We start from the raw sequence: 12,791 nt of genomic DNA on the forward strand, positions 1-12,791 counted from the left end.
TATTTCTGGGTTAGCGGAGTCTGTAACCTGAAGCATCTGTAACCTGAAGTGTATGTAACCCGAGGTACCACTGTAATTACAACTTGGGAAGACTGGAAATCTGCCATCTCTGCTGATGCTTGCTGAGCCCCTTCAGTGGGGCTTCCAGCAATCTCTCCTGACTCTCTCTTTAGAGTCTGACCGGACTTTCCTGGCTGGCACTCACCGGCTTCTAGCTGCCACCTCTGTTGGCCCTCAGGTCCCGCCTGGCTCTGCAACCGGTGTAGCTGCTCTGTGAGTCACCTACTGTGGTCCTCTAGTAGTTCAAACTGTTCCAGTAGATGATGCTGAGAGTTTTCCTGATCCTCAGATCCTAGCCGCTCCAGCGTCACTGCAGACAGTTACAGCTTGCCACCAACTGCTCCAACACACAGCCACTGGCCACCACCAGAACTCACCAGCTCCCTACTGAGATGCTGTCAGTTGTTTTGTACTCTGTACATGCTCAGAAACTCACAGGGCCCATAACCTATCAGTGTTTGAAAAAAGCAAAGGTCCTGACTTCATTTGTCTCCTCAGCCTGGTCCTCGGACCCTTGTTGGCATAAAAGAGAGTATCCTTGCAGAGTATTTTCTGCTTTTATTCTTAAAAGTCTTTATCTGCGGAATGACCGACCAACTGTACACACATCAACACTACTAGCTTAGTTCTTTTAGCATTAAAGAAACAGCAGCCAATTTTTAGCTGTGACATATATAATTGTTGTTCAATAACCAACTGAATGAGTCATTCATATAAAGGCAAGGTCATTAATAATGAAAACCTGTCTCTAGCTATAATGGGTGGTTCAGTCATATTGTTAGATTCTAAGAAAATGTTTATTAAAAAAATCACAAAATTTCTGCAATGTAGAGATTTTGTATGAATGGAAACTTCCAAAACCAAGCAGGCACACACATCAGCATTGATCCGGTTCAAGCGAAAGCTTCTGGGAACAAAGAATCATGTTTCTTGTGGATTATAAAACTGCACTAGATAGGGAAAACAAAGATGCATAACGAGAATAGAAAGGTTAAAGGTAAATAAGTATTTTCAAGACAGGATGAAGAACCCCACAACAGGCACAAAACTTCTCTCTCTGTACTCCATGTTTAGGTCCAGGAAAAACATCCAAACCTTTTGCAACTGTACTGCTAGGTATCAAAGTACTGGTCTCTGCGAAGTGCCACCACGTGTGTTAAATCTGAGCAGGGCATTATAAAATGAAGCAACATCTATTCTATCTATGTTTTTCTAGTGTCACATTTCGGCATCAATTTCAAATTCTATTTTTAAAAAAGGCACTTTGCTTTTCAGATTTTCTCTCATGCCTGAAAAGTTGTTCTCGTTTCAAAGAGAAGGATGATCCTGTGCCTCCTCCTAGCCCAAACATGCTCGTGTAACATGAACCCCATGGATCAGGGCACTGCAATTACTGAAATCTCCATTAGCAGAACTTGTAAAACCTTCTGTACTGAACTAATGTTGCATCAGGCCAAAGGCTAAATTCCAGGCAAGGTCACAAGTCTTCTTAACTCCTCTTCATACCAGGGGAGAGCTAAACTCCACACATACATTAAGTAAAAGAATATAAGTTTTACCATCCTACCCCCCCCTCCTTCCCCAACCTTATACTGTGTACAACACTAATGTCTCAAAAGAAATATAACTGATCTGTAGAAAATACAACCTGAAAAAAGAGACAATGCACGTACTTTTGTAAACTAAGAAAATCTTTAATAATTTTTTTAAGGTCTCAAATTGCTCAAATCAGATCATTTCAAAAGTGCAGAACCCATTGCTTAGGACAGCAATAACTAATCAATAAGATGCCATAGATCCTAAGCATCTTGTGCTATAATATTGCTTGGGATTAGACAAACTCATGGAAGGATGAGATAGGTGCAGTAGCCATGACAGATAAATGCAACATCCATAATCAGATATATCTCTAGTGACCAGATGCTGGAGACAAACTATCAGGAAGTGGCTGTTTTTTGTTGCCCTGTACTTGTATTACCCCCTTCCAATAATATTTATTAGTTTTCCATTTCGATAAAAAGAACATCAACATTTCTTAACCTCACATAAATTCTGACTCTTTCAAGTCCACTCCTTCCTCCCTTCCCCCTAGATAGCTTTCTAATTACATTTCCTATCTTCTTTGCATTTCTATTTCCTCTTATTTACTTTGTCTTACTTAAATCCACATACTATGCAATATTGCCCTGTACTTGTAAGCTTCCCAAGCTCAGCAACTGCTGGAGATAAGAGTACTGGACTAAATGGAATTATGGCGCTAACACACCTGGATACAAATTCCATTATAGTCATGGAAACACTGGGTAACTTTGGACCATCACTTACAGCAGGGGTGGCTAACCTGTGGTCCTCACAATATTGCTGGCCTTCAGACTCCTATCAGCCCCAGCCTGAATGGTCTATGAGCAGGAATTATAGGAGTCCAACGACAAATTCCTCAATCCCTGTCTTAAGTCATGTTATAGGTCTGGCAAGGAAAACTGATATAGCTGTTTCAGACTCTGTGCTAGCACAGATTGGCAGGTTTTATTATTATCGAATTTTATTTAATTTAATTTTAAATGCATTCTGTATCTCACACTCCTCACAAACACATCCCAAATTGTTAGTCTGTACTCAAGCCCCATCAAACTGCTTATGGTTTTCCACAGTCCAGAAGCTCCAACAGCCTCCTTTGGCAATATCAGGTTCAGTTAACACCCACCTCCAATCTAGAAGAAAAGGAAGCAAGGCATGTTTGAAACAAGGAGAGAGCAGAACATCTGCTAAAAGGCAAGAAAAAAGTTTAAAGCCTTGCAAAACATTTTCCCGAAGTCCACAGTTATATAGCACCCACACAGAAAGACAGCCACATGAATCAAAAGCCTCTATTTATTTCAGTTAGTTGCTTGCTTGATATTTAGTAGCTGCGCTAGTAGTTTTAAATAACCAGCATTGTGATTCTTTCTGCCTTTGCAAAATCAAGGAGCATCTGAATTGTCTTTCTAAGGATAGTCTCTGTGGAATGGTCAGAAATGGTTCTAGGTCTTCCCACCATTCCAAAATTCTGTTGCACCAGTGCTACTCCTGGAAAAGTGCAAAACAGGCTGTGATAGCGGCAATTTCAGTGACAGCTCCAATAGCAATAAAATACTGCCAGGATCTTGACCGGTTAGCAGTGCTCCATAACTTGGGAAACATTGAAAGCAGAGGCAGAATGGCAACTCAAAAACACCCTACAAACGAAAAGCTGTATCACCCAATCCACTCCACAGAAATACTGTGCATTAGGAGGTGATGGTCCTATGATCTCTTGGGGACTAGCTGATTTATTGCCTCTGGAACATCTGCAGCAACAGTTTATTACATCAGATGCGTAAAAGCACACTAAGAAGGTGCTCGAGGGAGGAACAGAGGATGATCAATCAAGTTAACAAGGTGAGAGAACAGGAAAGGGGGGGGGAACCTAGCAAGAATACTTCCGCAACAAATGGAAGGAAGTGTGGGGTTGGGGATTGGGGGGTTACAATAAAATTGCCGCATACAATCCTTTTATTCAAACCTTGAGAAATTCTGTCAAATAGGTTTATGGAGCCCAGTTCTGTAGCATCCAATATCAACGGCTAATAACTGAAGAGTTCAGGATCCCTGAAGTGCTCCCCTGCTGATGTGCACATTCCTCATTTTCAACATTATGTTAGCTGATGATCTTTTGTGGGAACTGGCTTGTGTAAACTGCATTAACTTTAGTTCTCACCCAGTTGCCTTGCAGAGCAATCCTAAGTGAGATGGAGATTTAAGCGGCGAAACATAAACCACTTACAAAGCTCTGTTGGCCTGCTCTGGCCAAGGAAGAAGTGGGGGGCACTTTTTATTCCCTCCCCCTTGCAGGCAGTTTTTTTTTTAAAAAAAAGTCCACTGAGAGAAAAATTAACTACACCAGCTTCAGGATGTTGTAGTCCTGAGTCCTGAGCCAGGGCATGACAAGGAAACAAGGCAGCTTTTGATCAAGCGGTTTCAAGACCACCCAAAAGACACCCCAAATTAGACCATGACACTTCCCATGGACAGACTAGGGACCTCTAGGATGGACAGACTGACCACCTGGCTGGGTTTCTCTCCACCAGCAGAGCTAAACTTCTTTTATCATCCTATTCCCTACTCATTCATCCTTTGCCAAGGGTTTAGACACTGCCCATTGACTTTCTGCTGTTCCTCAGTTCTATGTCTATGTTCCATTTCTGTACATCATGGCTTTAACTTTTGTGAATCACCCAGAGAACACCCGTTAATGGGTGGTACAGAAACATTGTGAATACATAAATAAGCAACATCTTCATTTTTCGCAAGTCTGTTGAAAGTACGAACGGAGTTGGCTGTGGATTGCAAAGTTAGTCCCTACCACAGCCGCAAAGGTGACTCAGGGTTTTTCAAGTTCACTGGGGCTAACTCCCAGGTAGCATTCATCTTTGCTATTGCTATAGAGACTATTGTAGCCAAACTTATCATTATTGTTTGAAGATACCAAAAATGATCATTGCATAAAGGTAGCCAGTGTGGTGCAGTGGTTAAGAGTGGTAGTCTTGTAATCTGGGGAACCAGGTTCACATCTCCGCTCCTCCAAATGAAGCTGCTGGGTGACCTTGGGCCAGTCACACTTCTCTGAAGTCTCTCAGCCCCACTCAGCTCACAGAGTGTTTGTTGTGGGGTAGGAAGGGAAAGGAGAATGTTAGCCACTTTGAGACTCCTTAGGGTAGTGATAAAGCGGGATATCAAATCCAAACTCTTCTTCTTCTAATGAAAACGATCTAACCCCCAACTGCACACATGAGGATAATCACATGCTTATCCAGGATATGAGTGAAAAATGTGGCCCCCTCTGCCCAGTAAAGGTCTAGCCCTTGCAGCTCTTCCCAGGCTACACAGCCTCCTCAGTTCCTGGTTCCTCCTGGTTCCTGGTTGCTTTCTCCAGGAACTAGGTGCATGTATCCTGGTTTTCACAACATATTTTAGTCTATTTTCAGAAATTAGTATTCTCCCACATTGATGAGTTAACATAATAAGCAGTCAGCAGCCTTTAGCCTCTGAAACTTCAAATAAAAAATTGCTGGGTCCTCATTCAGTAAGTTCTGTTTATGTCAGTAAGGATGAGAGTTACAGACAGTCCTTTGAGGTCTGGGGTCAATTGCCAAATGGATATTTATCATTCAGGAGCTTAGAATGAAACCCATGGACTCATTACACATAGAATTTGGAAGGCTATATAGTGGTAACTCAGGTTAAGAACTTAATGTGTTCTGGAGGTCCGTTCTTAACCTGAAACTGTTCTTAACTTGAGGTACCACTTTAGCTAATGGGGCCTCCCACTGCCGCCACAGGGTGATTTCTGTTCTCATCCTGAAGCAAAGTTCTTAAGCCGAGGTACTATTTCTGGGTTAGTGGAGTTTGTAACCTGAAGCGTCTGTAACCTGAGGTACCACTGTACTGAAAACAGTTGGCAGAGACTCTTGGTTGCATCTACCCATGCCTGCAACGGATGGAATGTAGTTGCTTGTTAGCAGAAGTGAGGAAGGAAATCCACTCAAAATAGCATCGAGACACTACCTCAGTCAATCTAATTGGCACTGAGTAACTTCATGGGGAGAAGTGAAGGTTTAAGACTTTATAAAACTGGACCCCAAAAGGGTACAGCTCTATTTGGCCCGTCAGTTTGATTTGCACAGACTTGATATTTTCATTCCAACATTCCCCAGAATACCCACAGCCTTTTTTGCAATCAGCAACAGCATCCGTTTCTTGCTGTGGATTATTTGTATTTCTTTCTGCCTACAGCCTTTTCTGGATTGGCAGCCCAGACCTCAGTGGAAGATTAAACAATACCGAAGCCCACAGCAGGAGAATTCTCAGTCTTATTCCTTGTTTCACTTGGGCAACCTTCCTGACTCTCATCAGGGACAAAATAAAAGTTGCCAACCCCTTAATTTAGGAATTGCATACAAGTTTTGCATTCCAATCCCCAGTCAAGAGAAGGGTTTTTCTACCCCAACCTGCTCTGTGCAAATAAATGCAGTCCGTGGGATTTGCACGTAAAACAGAAATATTTTTTTTTAAATCAGCTCTTTGACAGATGAGAACATGCCAGAGTATGTTTCAGAATAATTTCACATGCGCTCCTGAGAATGATCTTAAGCTATCCCCCCCCTCCACACTTGAATTCAGCAAAGACCAATTGCCCCAGTTAGCCATCTCTGTTTATCATGGAAAACCTCCCATCACACACTCATTTTTTATTGTATTGGAATGCAATACTGAACAAACAACATTATGTGAAGTTTTTTCCCCCCGGTTGAAAAGTTAACTTAATTAAACGAAGATTAAAACCATTTCCAAAAACTCACTACAATCTTAGCCTATCTGATGGGAGTCCTGCTTTCTGTGATTCAATGGTTTGAGCTTGTTTTGCTGCTTTCCTAGATCTCTCCGGTTTTAAATATCAGAGTTCCTCACTTTTATCACTACACTAATATGGTTATGTCCCGCATTTCTATCTACCATCTCTCGGGACAATATTGAGGTGCATGGAGAAAGCTGTCAGTGTGCTTTTTGAAAGTGTTATCAGGGAAACTGCTACAAAAGGATTTAAGAAGCTAATTTGAGCAACACCAATGAAACAAAGTGTTAAGGTGAACCATTTATTATAGCTGAAAAATAGTCCAATCCAAAATCCACATTCATCCAATCCCCCACTGTTCTGACTCCACATTCCTTTTATTCTGTAAGGCTCATGGTTTTCTGAACCCTATGCAGCACAGGGCTCAGGTAGAAAAGTTTTATTTTGTTTCATGCTGCAATACTAAGTACACAGCATAAGGGAACTTCCTGTGTTTCCGAGTAAGACCATTGGTTCATTCATCTAGTTCAATACTGTCTACTCTGGCTTGCAGAGGCTCTCCTGGGTTTTTGGCAGCTCTACTTTGAGACACCAGGGATTCGACCTGAGAACTTCTGAACACAAGTCAGATCCCCTAGCACTCAGCTATGATAATTTACCCTCAGCGAGTCCTGCTGAATTTAAAGTTTACTTTTCCAACAGGAAGGCTTGTGAGTGTGGTGTATGTGTGTGAAAAGTTAAGTGAGTCCACACACATATATTCAGAAACGTCTGAGATAATTATACAGTCAACAACTCATTATGGAAACAGATTACGACAAAGTACTTATTGTAGGTGAAGATGGCCTATGTCAGACAGAAGCTGTGTGTTTATACCTATATTTTACACACTGGTTTTTAGGAGAGTTTCTTCCCACCTCAAACCATAATATGAGAGATACAGACCCACACATGCAGCCCTTCATTCTCTACCTTGGTCAGCATGAGTTAAAATGTCATTGCAACTAGCTGCTTATGCCAAGGGTAGGAGCTACCGCAATCAGTTGATAAGCAATCAATTGCAGTACCCCCCAGGACATAATGGGTGATATCCAACTCAGTCATACTCAAAAGTAGACCCATTGAAACCCATGGACTTGAGTTATTCCACTGATTTCAGTGGGTCTGCTCTGAGAATGGCTAACATTGGACTTCATTCTACAGCAGAAATGGGGAGCCTTTGTCCCTCCAATTGAGGAACTCCCATCATCCCTAACCATTGGTCATGCTGAATGTAGTTGGTGGAGTGGTTTCCCATTCCTGGCCTATGGCTTTAGCTGCTTAGACAAGCGAAGTTAATAGCAGATGACCAAAGAAAGTTAAATTCAGGCAGTGTTGCCTCCGGCTGCTTCATATATCTGCCACAGGTACATCACAAACATCGAAATGGCAAATCATGTTCTTAAACATTCCCAAGGACATGAGTCAGGGTGCCACAGGAGGACAGCTCTTAAACACATGTCCACTGCATGAAAAAAGATATATAATTTTCATTCACACTTCACATATTACTCCGCAAGACACAGCGGAGTAATATCTGTGCACTCACAGCAGCCAGGGCTGCAATTTAAGACTGTAAAGTAGCTCTTGAGAATCTTTCTGCCACAGAACCAACAGGCAGAATTGTGATGGACCATATTTTTGAATGTTGCTGCTGCTGCTCTCTCCCCATTATCCTGCCTTTAAAAAGCCAGTGTGCTATGTTGGAAAGTTTGACAAAGGCTTTTGTGAGCACACTTGCATGCAACTTTTCAGGCAGGAAAGTAGTTAAATAGAAGGCATCTCACTTACAGTCTTGATAGGGTAGAGTGGATTATTCAGTTTCTATGTGTTAAAAATGTTTCTAAGTGGAGTACGAAACACCGAAGCAACAATGTACATCTTAAACAGTTACAAAAACACAGTTACATATTAAAATGTTACATCAATATGAAGTTACTAATAGTTCAGAACTCTATTGCCGTATCTTCATTTTTGCATAATACATACTGCACATTGGCTCTTTTAATTTTGCATACAATAGGAAGTCTGTTCCTCAGATCCAGCCCCACACCTGTCAAATTTACCCAAACTAAGGCCTTCCTCTCCCATTCACCCCACATCAAATTCCCCAATGTTTGTGTTCGCCCATTGCTACCCATGCCTTTCTCCCTCCCCATCCCTGCACAATAATGCGTCTGCTCACTAGTTCAACTCTTGACTCCTGATATCCTTTCACACCAGATTCTTCTACTGCTTGCTGCCCCAACAGCTAGTTTACCCTGGCCAGCCAATTTCCCACACGGGATCCTCAGAGATGACAAAAGCACTCACTTAAATACATTGTTATTAGGTCGATTCATAACAATACCTGGGACACCCCTTGTTCGAAGTAAGCCCGACGTCTTTTCAAGCCTAGTGGTTAGAGTCAGGGTCGTGTAGTGGTTAGAGTGTCGGGTAGGAACATGGCTTGACTCCCCCCTCAGCTCAAATGGATGTCTGGGGCCAGTCTCCGCCCTTCTGCCTAACCTACCTCACAGGGTTGTTGGGGGGACTAAATGGGGAGGGGGAGAGCCGTGCGCGCCGCCCAGAGCTCTTCGGGGGAAAAGGTGGGAGATAGCAGCAATAAAATAGATCTCTACAATGAATTGGAGAGAGGGGGAGCACACTGCACATGCTCAGAGGGCGGGAGTTCATTTGACGCCCTAGTTGCCCCCAAAGCCCCCCGCGCGGAAGCGGCGCCCCGTCCACTCACCGGTCTCTCGGTGCTCGGCGCTGGCGGCGCCGTACTCGGCGGCGTCGCTCCGTCGGGCGCAGGTGCCCTGGCCCTGCACTAGCGCCTGCAGGGGCAGCTCGGCGCCGGGACGCGGGTAGCAGCGGAGCCCCGAGGCGCAGCGCGGCGTGTAGACCCCGCACGGCTCCCCCTCGAGGCGGGCGCACACCCGGCAGCAGCCGCAGCCGGGCTCCCGCACCAGCTCCGGGCACGCGGCGCCCTCGGATCCCGACGAGACGGGCGGCGACGGCGCGCAAGCGGCCAGGCGCTCGGCGGTGCAGGGCGAGCACATGAACAGCACCTCGGGCAGCGCCACGCGGGCCGCCGGCAGAGACGCCCACAGCGCCAGCCCCAAGCCCAGCCACAAGGAGCAGCGCCCGGCGCGCGGCTGCAACAGCAACTGCACCATCGTGGCGGCAGCGCTTCGCGGAGTGAGCGAGCCAGCCAGCCTGCCAGAGAGCGCCCGCCGGCCGGGCAGGTGCTGCGGGGCGAGAGAGGGGCGGGCACGCTGGCGCCGCTGGGTCCTAAAGGCAGGCGCGCTCGGGGAGGGAGCTGGGCTCCGCTCTGCTCCACCCCCCCTCTCTCTCTCTCACACACACACATATATTCATTCTCTCTCTCTCTCTCTCTCTCTCTCTCTCACACACACACACACACACATTATCTCTCTCTTTCTCTCTCTCTCTCTCTCTCTCACACACACACATTCTTTCTCTTTTTCACACACTCTCAGTCCCCCCTCCCCACTTTTTCTCTCTTACACATTCTCTCTCTCTCTCTCTCTCTCTATCACACACACACACACACACACACACACACACAGAAGGTCACGCGTTCTGCCCTGCCTGCCTCGACAGAGACCACAGACTTCTAGGGGATGAGATCCCTTTGCCCCCCCCCCCAAAAAAAAATATTTGAGGGGTAGGGCAGGACTTCCTTTGCGGTTAGCGGTTGTGCGACAGGCAACAATTCAACAGGTGCAGCTTTCTTCCGGCAGCAGTTTGTATCTTGGCTTTCCTCTACAAAGAGCTCGCGAAGAGTTTGGGTGTGGTGGCCTTGACAAGGAGGGGCAGGCTCTCAGGGCCGACCTCACAGGGTTGTTGTGCTATAATAAAGGGAAATAACCCTGTAAATCCCTGCACAGCAAACTTAAAATAGGTACTCAATGAAAATCATGGGGTGCGTGCCTGGGGGAGGGGGAGCAAACCAAGAGGGCAAGTGAGAATGAAGCTTTATCCACTTCATGCACCAACCTTGGCTAGAAGCTGAATCAGGAGGCTTGGCGGTATTCACCCCTCTGCTATTATAGATGTGATTACCAATGTTTCTCCATTTCCTGTTATTTTAAAGAAGCAATAAAATTATTGATTTATTTCTTGCTAAATTTATATCCTGCTTGTTCTTCCAAAGGAGCATGGGGCAGAGTTCTGGTTTGATCAACTGCATTTTGTTTTATTTTCTGTGGGTTCCTTTTTTATTATTGTACACCTGCTTCGGACTAAAATGGTACAAAAATAAACATACCATATATTAAGGGATATATTGACACAGTAATAATTGCTTGTAAAAGGACGCACTAATGTCACAGATGATTTCTTGGGGAAATTTCCTGGTTGTTTTTTTTAAGTTGATTCTAAAAAGTGGGTGTTTAAAAAGCCTGCTAGACTCAACTTTTCTTCCTTTTAGAAATCAAGTTTTGAAGGTAATAGCAAAGATAATACAAATCTGTGAAATACTGATTGTGTTTGATCTTTGATAACCCAAAGTGAAAATTGGTGGTTGCATTTAAAATGAGTGTGTGTGAGATGCTCGTTAATGCACTTATTGCACTCTTGTAATTGGAAAAAAAAATCTTTAAATAAATTTATGGTTCTCCTTAAGGCTGAAACCCTACTTGAGAGTAATTTAAATTAAAACCAGTGAGAATTGTTTCTGCTTAGACTATTGGGTTGAACTTGTTGCCTCAAATGCAGGGAGAGAATTATGAGTAAATGTATCCATCCTAAATATCATGATGCTGTATTCATCCATGATGACATCATAACATGACACTAGCATAATAGCTGTCTTAACATTCTGCCCTGCCTTATGCTTCAGCAGATGGGCCGCTAAAGCCTTGATATGGTAATGAAGTGACATTTACCTTCCATCATGGAACCTAAGTTGGTGATACATGGAGTTTCTAGGAAGTCACAAGTTCAGGCACTGACCAGACCCAAACTTGCTTAGCTTCAGCAAGAGAGTGGACTTTATGTGCCTTCAGACCATAGCCAAGGTCTTGACTGAGATCTCAGATGACACCATTCACTCTATATACCTCAACAATCTTCCACTCACTTGAAATATTCCAAGTCTGTCTCTACATGACTCAGAAGTTCAGAATGTGCTGCACACAGATGACCTAATCACAGTATCAGCAACATGAAGGATTAGAAATAAAATTTTAGCTTCTGAAAGATCTTTGCAATATCTGGGCACTGAAAGCAAACTTGGCAGATACTATGGTCATGATTTTTCAAAAAGAATATGAAAAGCAAACACAACAATATTCAATATTCCCCCCCCAAAGAAACTAGGGAAAATCATCTGAAAAGGAATATTTCTGAGCCTTATAATTAATGTATCAGACACCTGCAGTTTATCTATTAAAGCCCTATTAGAGAACTAAGAAAATCCCCACAACTCACCAGCTATAAATATGCTATATAGATAGATAGATGATAGATAGATATAGATATAGATATATAATCTAATTCTACAAATTCCACCTTACTGGTGTGAATGATGGCTTGGAAGCATTCTTAAAATTAATAGCACACTTCTTAGCACACACACACAGCAAACAGAAGGCTTGCAATTCTCACACGCTAGTTCTCCAGGAGGGATATAGGACTTTTCCCAGAAGGTAAACACACATAGCAAATGGTAGGTGCTTCTTTCTACTATTAAGTGTACAGAAACCAATTTGAGCTCCCGGTACCACTGGAAGCAGCCCATGTCCCCTCAGTTATAGACCAAAGGGTTAATTCAAATGCCGGGGAAAGAGGGAGAGAAAAAGCCCTGCCTATATATTATCATTAACTGAGTTCAATGACCTTTGGACAAGCGAAGCAAAAAGAAAAGAAAAAGGGGGTGGGGGAAACCTTAACAAAATGGTACTGAAGCAGCTGGGTCAAGTGCTAGGACAACAATGCACACAGTTTGGTGGAACGAAGAGGACTACATTAGTATTAGATCTGCCTGCTGCAGATTCTGGGACAGAAAGTAGTGCTTTATGAGTGGATACAGATAGCCATTAGCCCTGTGATTTGTGGTCCTGTGCAAACTCATTGTGGGATGACTGAAATGTTGAAGAATCATTGTTTCGACACTAGTGATCTTTGCTTCTTCCAGTACACGGGCATTAGTTCGCCTGACTTTCTTCTGTCCAAGGTACCATGCATGCACCTCTCTGCCTCTGCTCTTCTTCTTCAACATGTCCATAAATAAACTAAAGTATAATAGTTTTATGAATCAGGTGAATAACAAACAGAAAGACACTATTGTCTCTGTGCCACTCTCTTGTTTGAT

General features: G+C 43.7%; 1 protein-coding gene and 1 long non-coding RNA gene across 3 annotated transcripts in view; both read right to left on the reverse strand.

Annotated features, from left to right (window-relative positions):
- Positions 1-9,998, reverse strand: part of IGFBP2 (insulin like growth factor binding protein 2) — a 71,810-nt gene extending 61,812 nt beyond the window's left edge. The window contains exon 1 of one of the 2 annotated variants that reach the window (XM_083585849.1): positions 9,204-9,998. In XM_083585849.1, coding sequence (XP_083441975.1) covers positions 9,204-9,630 — 427 coding nt within the window. In that variant the 5' untranslated portion in view covers positions 9,631-9,998. The remainder of the gene's footprint in view (positions 1-9,203) is intronic. The other variant, XM_083585848.1, reaches the window with a different exon arrangement.
- Positions 1-12,791, reverse strand: part of LOC310749485 — a 465,633-nt gene that overhangs the window by 358,353 nt on the left and 94,489 nt on the right. The gene's annotated exons all lie outside the window — the stretch shown is intronic.

The sequence above is a fragment of the Podarcis filfolensis genome (genome assembly GCF_964270895.1).
Source record: "Podarcis filfolensis genome assembly, chromosome: 1".
Classification (NCBI taxonomy): domain Eukaryota; kingdom Metazoa; phylum Chordata; class Lepidosauria; order Squamata; family Lacertidae; genus Podarcis; species Podarcis filfolensis.